Genomic DNA, 15,332 nt, shown 5'->3' with positions numbered 1-15,332 from the left:
AGTTTCTACTTGATTTCCCCTTTTTCCACTCAGAAAAAAAAGAAACTTGATTTTCCTTTTCAGGGTTGGTGAGGCTGTTTCTCCCTTCTTTTTCTCTGCTCCTTCGCTCCCTACTTTAGCTTTCTCTTCAGTAGAAACAAATTATAGAAAAATGTTTTTTTTCAGGACGAGTGTATGGAAGAAGAAAGATAAATGATATATTTATGATAAAATAATATAAGAGACAAAAAAAGAACAGGGATATGTATTTGTAGCTGTTCCCCGATCCTAGGATTTCTTTCTTAATCTTCCCTGTATTTAGGAACTGTGGTGTCCGTTCTCTTCTCGTCGACCTCGTAGTTTCTACCATTTTTAGCTGCCATAAGTGGCTGATTTTCAGTCATTACATCGAGGTAAATGAAAGAACTTTTATGAGAAATTGGGACTAGGGGTGATTAAGCATTAAAATGAGACCCTGCAAAAAAAGCATTAAAATGGGAGATATTTAAATTAGCAAAGTAGAATATTAGCAAAAACTTTGGCAGATCCAGCGTATCAGTCACCAACCAACCCACTAGGCAGTAGCACTCCTGCAGAGAGGAGGAGGCCGCTCGATGGATAGGGGTCCTCGCCCACCTAAACCCGCCTACCTCGCCACCCCGGCGCTATTTAAGCTGGCCACTCCGCTCCCGTTTCCCTCCAAGAAGAGCTCACCACCATCTCCTCCGGCTCTTCTTCCGCTCTCCTGCTCCTCCTCCGCGCAGTGTGCCGGCCACCACCACCACCCACCGAGAAAATGGCAGGCAACGGAGCCATCGTCGAGAAGGACCCGCTCAACTGGGGCGCGGCGGCGGCCGAGCTCACCGGCAGCCACCTCGACGAGGTGAAGCGGATGGTGGCGCAGTTCCGCGAGCCCGTGGTGAAGATCGAGGGCGCCAGCCTCCGCGTCGGCCAGGTGGCGGCCGTGGCCCAGGCCAAGGACGCGTCGGGCGTCTCCGTGGAGCTCGACGAGGAGGCGCGGCCCCGCGTCAAGGCCAGCAGCGAGTGGATCCTCAGCTGCCTCGCCGGCGGCGGCGACATCTACGGCGTCACCACCGGCTTCGGCGGCACCTCCCACCGCCGCACCAAGGACGGGCCCGCCCTCCAGGTGGAGCTCCTCAGGTAACCAATTTACCCCCAATTCTCTTGTTTTCTGCGATCAGCGTCCAGATCATGCATGTTTTACTCAATCCATGCGTTGGGCCCATCCGTCAGTCAAATAACCAGTGAACTTTTCGTGTTTTAATTTTTTTTGCGGGGTAACTTTTCGTGTTTTAAGCAAAGCAAACAAAAAAGTGCTAGCTTGTGCCTAGCTGTAGCCTCCTGGGATTCATGTGCCGTGGCCTGCACAGCCATGGAAAGGAGACTGGCAAAAATGGAAACAAAATACCGCAGTAAATACATGCTCACGTAGTCCGTCTCATGGTAGTGGCCAGACCCGTTACCTCATGCAGATGAGAAACGAAAAATAGACAGATCATAGGCATTTAAAGTCGAGGCTTTAAACTGCGTGCCATGCCGTGCTTGCTGCATAGTAGATCGACGGTGACAAGTCGATGGAAGCAAGCAAGACGCAGAGCCGTACACAGTAGTGAAAAAGAAAGAAAGAAAGAAATTAAACAAGAGCCAGATCTAATTAAGCGGATGTGGACCGTGCCGGGGCTTCGTCGGTCGGTTGGTTCGCGTCGCGTCGCGTTCCCGCCCCGCGAGGCCGGCCGGGAACATGCACAAGCACATGCATCCCCGATAAACGAGTCACGCGTAGGACACCTGCGCCTGTGCCGGCCGGGTGAATTGGCATGCTCAGCAAAAATGTGCCAAGGAAAAGGCCCCCAGAATGAGATGAACATGCTTATAGGCTGGTGTAATACATCAAGATTTGTTCTGGACATTGAAGTTTTCTGTAAAGGAAATTTAGATATAGAATTTTCACAAAAACATCTTTACATATTCATTTGTATGCAGTGCAGATCTAGTCCTCTGCCAGTCAGCAGGAGCCAAGTCATCATATCCAAACACAAAAAAGAATTGTTTACTACTTCTACGTTGTTTGAGCATTATGCTCTGACTTTCAGCTTTAGCACGATCCAGCAACTAACTCTACCGCTACGTACTTCTGTTATCTGTTACTTCACCTGCAACTAACGAACCATGTCCACGTCCTTGTCTTCCGTACAGGCATCTGAACGCTGGAATCTTTGGCCCCGGCGCCGATGGCCACTCGCTGCCGGCGGAGGTGTCCCGTGCGGCCATGCTCGTGCGCATCAACACCCTCCTCCAGGGCTACTCCGGCATCCGCTTCGAGATCCTCGAGGCCATCACCAAGCTCATCAACACCGGCGTCAGCCCCTGCCTCCCGCTCCGGGGCACCATCACCGCCTCCGGCGACCTTGTGCCACTGTCCTACATCGCCGGGCTCATCACCGGACGCCCCAACGCGCAGGCCACCACTGTTGATGGAAAGAAGGTGGACGCCGCCGAGGCATTCAAGGCCGCTGGCATCGAGGGCGGCTTCTTCAAGCTCAACCCCAAGGAGGGTCTCGCCATTGTCAACGGCACGTCCGTGGGCTCTGCACTCGCGGCCACGGTGCTGTTCGACTGCAACGTCCTCGCTGTTCTCTCCGAGGTCCTGTCCGCCGTCTTCTGCGAGGTGATGAACGGCAAGCCCGAGTTCACCGACCACCTCACTCACAAGCTCAAGCACCACCCCGGCTCCATCGAGGCCGCGGCCATCATGGAGCACATCCTGGCCGGCAGCGCCTTCATGGGCCACGCCAAGAAGGTCAACGAGATTGACACGCAGCTCAAGCCCAAGCAAGACAGGTACGCGCTCCGCACGTCGCCGCAGTGGCTCGGCCCCCAGATCGAGGTCATCCGGTCTGCCACCAAGTCCATCGAGCGCGAGGTCAACTCCGTCAACGACAACCCCGTCATCGACGTCCACCGTGGCAAGGCACTCCATGGCGGCAACTTCCAGGGCACGCCCATCGGTGTGTCCATGGACAACACCCGTCTCGCCATCGCCAACATTGGCAAGCTCATGTTCGCGCAGTTCTCGGAGCTCGTCAACGAGTTCTACAACAACGGGCTGACCTCCAACCTGGCAGGCAGCCGCAACCCGAGCCTGGACTACGGCTTCAAGGGCACGGAGATCGCCATGGCTTCCTACTGCTCTGAGCTCCAGTACCTTGCCAACCCGGTGACCAACCATGTCCAGAGTGCTGAGCAGCACAACCAGGACGTGAACTCTCTGGGCCTTGTCTCGGCCAGGAAGACCGCCGAGGCCGTGGACATCCTCAAGCTCATGTCCTCCACATACATGGTGGCGCTGTGCCAGGCCATCGACCTCCGCCACCTGGAGGAGAACATCAAGACCTCCGTGAAGAACTGCGTGACGCAGGTGTCGAAGAAGGTGCTGACCATGAACCCCACCGGCGACCTCTCCAGCGCGCGCTTCAGCGAGAAGAGCCTCATCACCGCCATCGACCGCGAGGCCGTGTTCAGCTACGCCGACGACGCCTGCAGCGCCAACTACCCACTGATGCAGAAGCTGCGCGCCGTGCTGGTCGACCACGCCCTGACCGCCGGCCCCGGCGAGGCCGAGAGCGAGGCCACGGTGTTCTCCAAGATCAACAAGTTCGAGGAGGAGCTGCGGTCGGCCCTGCCGCGGGAGATCGAGGCCGCCCGCGTGGCCTTCGAGAACGGCACCGCGCCCATCCCCAACCTGATCAAGGAGAGCAGGTCGTTCCCCCTGTACCGCTTCGTCCGCGAGGAGCTCGGCTGCGTGTACCTCACCGGCGAGAAGCTGCTGTCCCCCGGCGAGGAGTGCACCAAGGTCTTCCTGGGCATCAGCCAGAACAAGCTCATCGACCCCATGCTGGAGTGCCTCAAGGAGTGGAACGGCGAGCCCCTGCCCATCAACGTCTGAAGCATCGTCCGTGCGACCGTGGAGGAGAGGAGGAGGCTTCCAGAGTACATCCAAAAATAAGACGCTTAATTCGTTCGTGCATGTTCTTCTTCTTCAGTTCCTATCGCCTTTTGCCTTTCGTTGTTCGTGCGTTGGTGTTGATCGACGTGTGGCCTTGTTGTTAATTGTGTAGCTGCTCTGCCGCAGCTTTACCTAAAGATATTATTGTCGTTGTATTTTGGGGTGAATCATGCTAATACTATGTGGTTCTTTTTTTGCTTGTATTATTACTGTCCTAGTAAAATGTTTTGCTTCTATATAATACAATACATGCAATTGCTCTGGGTGAATCTTTGGTGCTTATTATTGCAGAGATCTAGCTTTTCAGATTGCCTTTCTCCACACTGTTGGCTGCGAATCAAGTTTGTCACCTCTCATTTGAGCCATCAGATGACTTCCATTTACCCATTCTTAGCTCGTGAAGCTTCTAAACCAGTAAAGAGCACTTAACAGTACTAGCTTCCCTTCGATTGGTTCAAAAGAAGCCACACTGATCCATCCATATATGTAGCTGCAAGATTTGTCTTCTGGGTATCAGTGTGAGATCCTGACTTGCTCTTTTATTTTTATTTTATTAATTGAGATCGCCTGTGACTTGCTAGCCGGTTTTAAATTTCAAAATATTTCAGTCATAACCAAAATCACTGAATTTTTCAGTTTCATTTCGGCCAAAGGACCGAAACTTTCCACTTGAATTTGGTTCAGATTCCACCTTGTATTTTGAAATTTCAAATAATAATTTAAGATTATTGAACACTAATTTGTGTGTACTACCGTAATTGCTGAAATATTTTGATCAAAAGGCAATTGCTTGAGTATCTACCGAAGTACCGATAGCAATGAAATTTCTGAAGTTTCGATTAAATTGCGCTGAAAGTGAAAACCATGCTCGCTATAATACAGTTAAGTATGGCAAAAGGCCCTTTGCTCAAGTTGCATTGATGATAATGATGATTGCTAGTAGTGGGCAAGCACAAATGCGCAAATGCATTGCGAAGCCAATCGCCGCCCATGGGCTCGCCACTCCTACCTACCACACGCGACAACAGCATGACGAGAAAGAATTGCCGTTGGGTAGCTGCCGTGCTGGTAGTTTGAAAAATGCCCAATTCGCTTTCATGCTTCGCTCTCCCTCTCGGGTTGAAATCAAAGGCAGCCACTTGGCTCGGCATCATCTGCTTCCCTTATCCGGTCACCACTGCTATGTTGGTCTTGCAGTGTTTGCAGTGTGGATTGAAGTATGACTTGAGTTAGAGCATCTCCAACAGCCGCCCAATGCGCCGCGCGCTAAAAAATATTTTGCCGCCCGCCCATCGCTTTGTTGGCGCTGCGGGCAACGCTGGCTCCAGCAGTCGCGCTAAAATGCAGCGCGCGTGCGTAGCTCCAGCAGCGCGCAAAAATACAGCGCGCACGACTTTTGCACAAACAACATATGCGCTCCAAACACAAGCAAAAAGATCAAACACAAACAAAATAAATCAACAATAAATAGTTCAATTTCGTTATTACAACTCAAACAAATAGTTTATCGTTCAATACAACAAATCGTTCAACAATACAACAAATCATTCAATAATACAACATCAAACGCACAAATCATGATGCTCTTTGTCGGCCATTCCAAGCCCACCACTCCTCAATGAGATCTTTCTAAAGATCATCATGCGCGGCGGAACGTCGAATGGCATGATAGGAGGCAACAAAACGGGCCACCCTTTTCAGCCCTCCGCCGCACTCGCACGGGATGTCCCAAGAGCTCATACTGAGAGTAGTCTACATCTTGGCCACGCTCATTCTCGATGATCATGTTGTGCATGATTACACAAGCGTGCATGATGTACCAAAGCATCTTTTGATCCCAAAATCTACCCGGTCCTCTCACAATAGCAAATTAGGCTTGCAAAATCCCAAAAGCTCTCTCCACATCTTTTCTAGCCGCCGCCTGAGCATTGTGGAAATCAAGATTTTTCTTACCTTTCGGTTTTCTCAACGGCTTCACAAATGTTTGCCACTTTGGGTAGATGCCATCCGCAAGATAGTAGCCATAGTTGTATGTACGACCATTTGCTACAAACTGCACCGATGGTAGATCACCATTTGCAATCTTATTCATCAGTGGTGGCCGATTGACAACGTTGATGTCATTCAAAGATCCAGGCATTCCAAAGAAAGCTTGCCAAATCCAAGTCTCATGATCGGCCACCGCTTCAAGGATTATAGTAGAACCCTTTTTTTGTTGGGGAAGGTAGTAATTTCAAAAATTTCCTACGCAAACGCAAGATCATGGTGATGCATAGCAATGAGAGGGGAGAGGGTTGTCCACGTACCCTCTTAGACTGAAAGCGGAAGCGTTAGCACAACGCGGTTGATGTAGTCGTACGTCTTCACGATCCGACCGATCCAAGTACCGAACGTACGGCACCTCCGAGTTCAGCACACGTTGAGCTCGATGATGTCCCGCGTACTCCGATCCAGCAGAGCTTCACGGGAGAGTTCCGTCAGTACGACGGCGTGATGACGGTGATGATGTTGCTACCGACGCATGGCTTCGCCTAAGCACCGCTACGATATGACCGAGGTGGAATATGGTGGAGGGGGGCACCGCACACGGCTGGAATAGATCAACAGATCAACTTGTGTGTCTATGGGGTGCCCCCTAGCCACGTATATAAAGGAGTGGGGGAGGGGAAGAGGGCCGGCCCCTATGGCGCGCCCTGGAGGAGTCCTACTCCCCCCGGGAGTAGGATTCCTCCCCTTCCAAGTAGTAGGAGTAGGAGACAAGGAAGGGGAAGAGGGAAGAGAAGGAAGGAGGGGGCGCCGCCCCTCCCCCTAGTCCAATTCGGACTAGTCATTGGGGGGGGGGGGCACGACCTGCCTCTCTCTCTCCCCTAAAGCCCAATAAGGCCCATATACTTCTTCCCCCGTATTCCCGTAACTCCCCAGTACTCCGAAAAATACCCGAACCACTCGGAACCTTTTCGATGTCCGAATATAGTCGTCCAATATATCGATCTTTACGTCTCAACCATTTCGAGACTCGTCGTCATGTCCCTGATCTCATCCGGGACTCCGAACTACCTTCGGTACATCAAATCACATAAACTCATAATACAAATCGTCACCGAACGTTAAGCGTGCGGACCCTACGGGTTCGAGAACTATGTAGACATGACCGAGACACGTCTCCGGTCAATAACCAATAGCGGAACCTAGATGCTCATATTGGCTCCCACATTTTCTATGAAGATCTTTATCGGTCAAACCGCATGACAACATACGTTGTTCCCTTTGTCATCGGTATGTTACTTGCCCGAGATTCGATCGTCGGTATCTCAATACCTAGTTCAATCTCGTTACTGGCAAGTCTCTTTACTCGTTCTCTAATGCATCATCCCGCAACTAACTCATTAGTCACATTGCTTGCAAGGCTTATAGTGATGTGCATTACCGAGAGGGCCCAGAGATACCTCTCCGACAATCGGAGTGACAAATCCTAATCTCGAAATACGCCAACTCAACAAGTACCTTTGGAGACACCTGTAGAGCACCTTTATAATCACCCAGTTACGTTGTGACGTTTGGTAGCACAGAAAGTGTTCCTCCGATAAACGGGAGTTGCATAATCTCATAGTCATAGGAACATGTATAAGTCATGAAGAAAGCAATGGCAACATACTAAACGATCAAGTGCTACGCTAACGGAATGGGTCAAGTCAATCACATCATTCTCCTAATGATGTGATCCCGTTAATCAAATGACAACTCATGTCCATGGCTAGGAAACTCAACCATCTTTGATCAACGAGCTAGTCAAGTAGAGGCATACTAGTGACACTATGTTTGTCTATGTATTCACACATGTATTATGTTTCCGGTTAATACAATTCTAGCATGAATAATAAACATTTATCATGATATAAGGAAATAAATAATAACTTTATTATTGTCTCATACCTCTCGACATGGGCATGAGTATGAAATACCAGTTTCAACTCTTGGAACATCTGACATGCTCCGTGGTGTTCAAAACATTTTTGAAGTCTCGGTTCTAAGCCGTAAAGCATGGTGCACTAAACTATCAAGTAGTCATCATACCGAGCTTTTGTCAAAACGTTCATAACGTCTGTATCTGCTCCTGCAATAGTTCTGTCGCCTAGCGGTGCATCAAGGACATAATACATCTATGCAGCAACGAGGATAATCCTCAGATCACGAAGCTAGTCCGCATCTTTGCTACTAACATCTTTCAACTTATTTTTCTCTAGGAACATATCAAAAAAAACAGGAGAGCTAAACGCGAGCAATTGATCTACAACATAGATATGCTAATACTATCAGGACTAAGTTCATGATAAATTAAAGTTCAATTAATCATATTACTTAAGAACTCTCACTTAGATAGACATCCCTCTAATCCTCTAAGTGATCACGTGATCCAAATCAACTAAACCATGTCCGATCATCACGTGAGATGGAGTAGTTTTCAATGGTGAACATCACTATGTTGATCATATCTACTATATGATTCACGCTCGGCCTTTCGGTCTCAGTGTTCCGAGGCCATATCTGCATATGCTAGGCTCGTCAAGTTTAACCTGAGTATTCCGCGTGTGCAACTGTTTTGCACCCGTTGTATTTGAACGTAGAGCTTATCACACCCGATCATCACGTGGTGTCTCAGCACGAAGAACTTTCGCAACGGTGCATACTCAGGGAGAACACTTATACCTTGAAATTTAGTGAGAGATCATCTTATAATGCTACCGTTGATCTAAGCCAAATAAGATGCATAAAAGATAAACATCACATGCAATCAAAATATGTGACATGATATGGCCATCATCATCTTGTGCCTTTGATCTCCATCTCCAAAGCATCGTCATGATCTCCATCGTCACCGGCATGACACCATGATCTCCATCATCTTGATCTATATCAATGTGTCGTCACATGGTCGTCTCGCCAACTATTGCTCTTGCAACTATTGCTATCGCATAGCGATAAAGTAAAGCAATTATTTGGCGCTTGCATCTTATGCAATAAAGAGACAACCATAAGGCTTCTGCCAGTTGCCGATAACTTCAACAAAACATGATCATCTCATACAATAACTTATATCTCATCACGTCTTGACCATATCACATCACAACATGCCCTGCAAAAACAAGTTAGACGTCCTCTACTTTGTTGTTGCAAGTTTTACGTGGCTGCTACAGGCTGAGCAAGAACCGTTCTTACCTACGCATCAAAACCACAACGATAGTTCGTCAAGTTAGTGTTGTTTTAACCTTCTCAAGGACCGGGCGTAGCCACACTTGGTTCAACTAAAGTTGGAGAAACTGACACCCGCCAGCCACCTATGTGCAAAGCACGTCGGTAGAACCAGTCTCGCGTAAGCGTACGCGTAATGTCGGTCCGGGCCGCTTCATCCAACAATACCGCTGAACCAAAGTATGACATGCTGATAAGCAGTATGACTTGCATCGCCCACAACTCACTTGTGTTCTACTCGTGCATATAACATCTACGCATAAACCTGGCTCGGATGCCACTGTTGGGGAACGTAGTAATTTCAAAAATTTCCTACGCACACGCAAGATCATGGTGATGCATAGCAACGAGAGGGAGAGTGTTGTCCACGTACCCTCGTAGACCGAAAGCCGAAGCGTTAACACAACGCGGTTGATGTAGTCATACATCTTCACGATCCGACCGATCCAAGTACCGAACGTACGGCACCTCCAAGTTCAGCACACGTTCAGCTCGATGACGTCCCGCGAACTCCGATCCAGCAGAGCTTCACGGGAGAGTTCCGTCAGCACGACGGTGTGATGACGGTGATGATGTTGCTACCGACGCAAGGCTTCGCCTAAGCACCGCTACGATATGACCGAGGTGGAATATGGTGGAGGGGGCACCGCACACGGATGGAATAGATCAACAGATCAACTTGTGTGTCTATGGGGTTCCCCTTGGCCACGTATATAAAGGAGTGGAGGAGGGGAAGAGGGCCGGCCCCTATGGCGCGCCCTGGAGGAGTCCTACTCCCACCGTGAGTAGGATTCCTCCCCTTCCAAGTAGTAGGAGTAGGAGACAAGGAAGGGGAAGAGGGAAGAGAAGGAAGGAGGGGGCGCCGCCCCTCCTCCTAGTCCAATTTGGACTAGTCATTGGGGTGGGGGCGGCCTGCCTCTCTCTCTCCCCTAAAGCCCAATAAGACCCATATACTTCTTCCCTCGTATTCCCGTAACTCCCCGGTACTCCGAAACATACCCGAACCACTCGGAACCTTTCCGATGTCCGAATATAGTCGTCCAATATACCGATCTTTACGTCTCGACCATTTCGAGACTCCTCGTCATGTCCCTGATGTCATCCGGGTCTCCGAACTACCTTCGCTACATCAAATCACATAAACTCATAATACAAATCGTCACCGAACGTTAAGCGTGCGGACCCTACGGGTTCGAGAACTATGTAGACATGACCGAGACACGTCTCCGGTCAATAACCAATAGCGGAACCTGGATGCTCATATTGGCTCTCACATATTCTACGAAGATGTTTATCGGTCAAACCGCATAACAACATACGTTGTTCCCTTTGTCATCGGTACGTTACTTGCCCGAGATTCGATCGTCGGTATCTCAATACCTAGTTCAATCTCGTTACCGGCAAGTCTCTTTACTCATTCCGTAATGCATCATCCCGCAACTAACTCATTAGTCACATTGCTTGCAAGGCTTATAGTGATGTGCATTACCGAGAGGGCCCAGAGATACCTCTCCGACAATCGGAGTGACAAATCCTAATCTCGAAATACGCCAACTCAACAAGTACCTTCGGAGACACCTGTAGAGCACCTTTATAATCACCCAGTTACGTTGTGACGTTTGGTAGCACAGAAAGTGTTCCTCCGGTAAACGGGAGTTGCATAATCTCATAGTCATAGGAACATGTATAAGTCATGAAGAAAGCAATGGCAACATAATAAACGATCAAGTGCTAAGCTAACGGAATGGGTCAAGTCAATCACATCATTCTCCTAATGATGTGATCCCGTTAATCAAATGACAACTCATGTCCATGGCTAGGAAACTCAACCATCTTTGATCAACGAGCTAGTCAAGTAGAGGTATACTAGTGACACTATGTTTGTCTATGTATTCACACATGTATTATGTTTCTGGTTAATACAATTCTAGCATGAATAATAAACATTTATCATGATATAAGGAAATAAATAATAACTTTATTATTGCCTCTAGGGCATATTTCCTTCATTTTTGGCCGTGGAATCGCCCATGCCATGCCTTTGAACAATTCTTCCAACTCCAATGCATGCAATCTATTGAGCCAAGCATACCTGGGAAGCTGCGAGCTTTGTTCATCTCCAATAGCCTTGCGACGTCTTCAGCATTGGGAGATCTCAAATACTCCTGGCCAAACACTTGCACAATTCCGACTGCGAAGCGCTTGACACACATGATGGCTTGGCTCTCACCCATGGCCAAGTGATCATCAACTAAATCAGCCAGGATACCGTATGCCAACATACGCAAAGCGCACTACAAAAAAATACACTTCCGTGATGATACGTGTTTGTCACAGTAGGTCGCGTTTTTTGTCATGCATGTACATCCATGACAAATTTATGACAGAATCAAGATAGTCATACCTGTGCTGTTGTAGAAGTGTTCCATGACATTACCAAAATTATCATCACGGAAGTGCCCACTTCCATGACGATAAATCGCGCGTCACAGAAGTGCTTTCGTCAAGGGTGACCGACACGTGGCATCCACCGTAACGGAATGCCGTTAAGCTATCGAGTCGGGTTTTGGATCCGATAACCCGTTAACAGCCTCGACCAATGGGGATTTTCCACGTGTAAAATCATCATTGGCTGGAGGAAACACGTGTCGGCTCATCGTTGGGACTGATGTCATCCACTCAATGGACAAAAGGCGCCTATGATACGTCGACACGTGGCACGGCCCAACAGAGGCCCATTCCTGTGAAAAGGCCGGCCCGTTTGACTTGGTCAAAAGGTGGTGGGCCGGCCCATGGAAAGCCTGTTAACGGCCTGTTCGCATATAGCCCATTTACAGCCCGCTAACCCAAGGCCCGTTATGCCCTATCCGAATTAGGCCCAGTAGCGTCATCTGGGCCATCCAATATGATTCCAGCCCGTTTTCACTTTTGGCCCATGTATGGCCCATGACGTCTTTCGGCCCATATGAGGCCCTATGTAACTCTTGGCCTATTGACGGCCCGTGGTGAAACTGGCCCGTAATGAACAGTGTATCACTTTACACCCATTAACGGCCCGTGGTGAAACTGGCCCGTAATGAATAGTGTATCACTTTATACCCATTAACGGCCCGTTATTCCGTTGGGCCGTTTCCAGCCCATGTTATCTTTCGGCCTTCTCAGAGCCCATTTATTCTTGGGCTCATTTCCAGCATTCGTTTACTTACGGCCTGTTACTGTAATTTTTTGCTTGTGGGCCAAATTCAGCCCGTGGTTACAGTCGGCCCGTTTGTGGTCCGTTAATACGTTGGGCCGTTTTCATAGCGTCATCAAATACGACCTATTAACGATGGCCCGTTATGGTCGGCCCATGAACGGACGATTCCAACTCTAGCCCGTTTACGGCCATAATGCGGTCTGTTTGGCCCATGTTTGGCCAATCGATCATACGGCCCGTATAAGGCCCATTGATGATATGGCCCGCAGAAGGCCCATTGTTTCTACGGCCCGTAGAAGGCCCACTGTTTCTACGGCCAGTAGGAGGCCCAGTGTCACTACAGTAAATATTAGCCCATGGTTATTGTGGCCTAGTTTTTAAAAATAGGTTATTGCAGCCACTAGCTAACCGCGGAAAAAGAATTGCAATGACTACAAGCAAACAAATAAACAAGACAACAAGGAAATAAATAAGCAAGCAACTAACGCTAGGCTATCACGGCTATTACACATATTACATCCACTGGGCATCAAAGTTCGCCACCAGTGCAAATATAGGGAACAACGCAGCATATCATATACACTGGTTGTCAAAGTTGGCGACCAGCGCAAATAAACGCCGCAGCAAAACAAATCCAGAACTGAAACCACTTCAGAAGATATCAAGAAACAATATCCTGGGTACCCATAATGCTGGCAAGATGCTTAGCAAGCTTATTAACTTTCTCTTGTTTGGCGCTTAAATCCTCCAGCGCTTGCTGTTGCACCAGAAAATATGCATCTGAATTCTGCAGGGACTTCCTCAGTCCTTCAGCTTCCTGTCGCAGCATATCTGATCGATGTCTTTCAACTTGAAGTTGAGACTCAAGAAGACGAACTGATTCAGGCAGCAAGTTCGAAGAGCTTGTGCCAGCAGTAGTGGCCAGTAACTCGAACACTACATCAAGACAGGACTTTTGGGTTCCCTCACTGTCGTCAAGATAGTTTTTATCAGCTTTCTTGGAGACCAACAGGGATGTCTCACTATCTTGAACCTTATCTGCATTATTTCCTTTACCATTGGATAACGCGGTACTGTTCTCCAATATTTTGTCCGCATTCTAAAAGAGAAACAAGCAGACACATCACATGTTTATCATGTTGTATATGAAACTCATTTTGGTAAATGAGTTCAGTAGTAAAGTGGACAGGATAACAGCATGAAAAAAACATATATCTATGTACCATGGTCACTTTATGGACTATATCATTCTAGTTTTTGTTGCCAAATCAAGATAGAGACACAGTTCAAATAATATTTGTTCAAGACAAAGCAGAATAGACAGAATATAAGTGTGGGTAACTATAGAGCAATAACAACACTTGTAATGTGCATGACATGAGAACATAACTGTTTATTCAATTGAAACTGAAATCAACATAGAGCAGGTTATAACAGCAAACCAGTTAAAGAAACAGGTTTAAAACATACCTGTTGCGCCATTGGAGTTTCAATTCCATCCTTCAAATTTGAAAATAGTTGGTATGAGTAAATACAGTAATGCAAGAGCAAAGGAGTATGAACCATAGCTACAGAACCTGACCTGAGAACAAATCTTCTCCTTTAAGCGTTGAGTTGGGATTCAGAGTGGTGGTCCTCGTGCTTTGGGCACTGCAGTTCCCTTACTAACTGCTCGTGTTTGGGTGCTCTGTGGTGGAGACGGTGATGTGTCAACTGGAACTGGGTTACTATCTGCCGGGGTTGGGGTTAGAAGGGGTGTAGCTGGTTCTCTGTCCAACTGGGTAGGGGTACAATCTGCGAGAGTCTGGGTTATGTGTGATGGATCTGGTCCTTGGGCAAGTACAACCGTGGTTCTATCTGCATCAACTGGTAGCACTATCTTTTCTGAAGACCGTGTTGTTACTCCCTTAGATACTGCCATCACGCTCTCCAATTCAAATGGCTGATAAACAAGAAAAGTAATTGTAAGTATAGACATTGTATGATAGACAGGTGCAATGAATAGTGGGGAATAAAAGAGGGCATGAAATAATTCATATTTATGTTGTCTAACCAAACAGGATAGCATGACACAATTTCACATATATGATGGCTAACTAAACAGGATAGCATGACACAATTTCACATTATGATGGCTAACTAAAAAAGATGGAAAGATATAGTTCAAAATATGAGACTATGTAAACAGGATGGCATGACATAACTATATAATGTGTTTATTAAATAGGTTGGCATGCCATAATTCACATATATTCACGGATAGAATGCCATAATTCAAAATATGATGATTGTAAACACTAAACAGGATGAGATGATATAACTATATGATGTCTTTATTAAATGGGTTGCCATGCCATAACTCAGATAGATGATGTGTATGTACTATGTAAACATGATGGCATGATATAATTCAAATATATGATTTATATAGTAAGCAAGTAAGCAGATGGCAATCCATATATGATGTAAAAACTAAGCAATGCAAGACAACATGCATGACATGGGTAATATAACCCTGCCAAGTTTGAGCATAGACCTCAGGGGGGAAATAGGACTGGTCATCAGTCTCTGAATCCTCCTCTGAGGAGCTCTCGATAACCAGCAAGATGTCTGCTTCAGCAGGTAGCATTGTCTTCTCTGAAAACCTTGTTTTCACTCCAGATACTTCCATCACCGCTTCAAATGGCTGATGCACAGGAAGAGTAGTTGAATATACAAACGTTGTCAACAAATGGAACACGTAATACAAAAAAATGATAGCATGATATAATTCACATACATGATGATTGGCTAAACAGCATGGCATTGCATAATTCACATATATAATGCCTTTGCAACAAGATAGCATTGTATAATTCACATATATAATGTCTTGCAACA

The 15,332-nt window shown here is 47.4% G+C and overlaps 1 protein-coding gene across 1 annotated transcript; it reads left to right on the top strand.

The window, feature by feature from the left end:
- The first annotated feature begins 672 nt into the window (after positions 1 to 672).
- Positions 673 to 4,209, top strand: LOC123144878 (phenylalanine ammonia-lyase). The gene is made up of 2 exons (XM_044564129.1): positions 673 to 1,140; positions 2,197 to 4,209. Exons 1-2 carry the CDS (start codon positions 776 to 778, stop codon positions 3,944 to 3,946), a joined length of 2,115 nt encoding a protein of 704 aa, XP_044420064.1. The 5' UTR covers positions 673 to 775; the 3' UTR covers positions 3,947 to 4,209.
- The last annotated feature ends 11,123 nt before the right edge of the window (positions 4,210 to 15,332 follow it).

This window comes from Triticum aestivum, chromosome 6D (genome assembly GCF_018294505.1).
Source record: "Triticum aestivum cultivar Chinese Spring chromosome 6D, IWGSC CS RefSeq v2.1, whole genome shotgun sequence".
Taxonomy (NCBI): domain Eukaryota; kingdom Viridiplantae; phylum Streptophyta; class Magnoliopsida; order Poales; family Poaceae; genus Triticum; species Triticum aestivum.
This window is presented reverse-complemented; position numbering and strand designations above follow the sequence as displayed.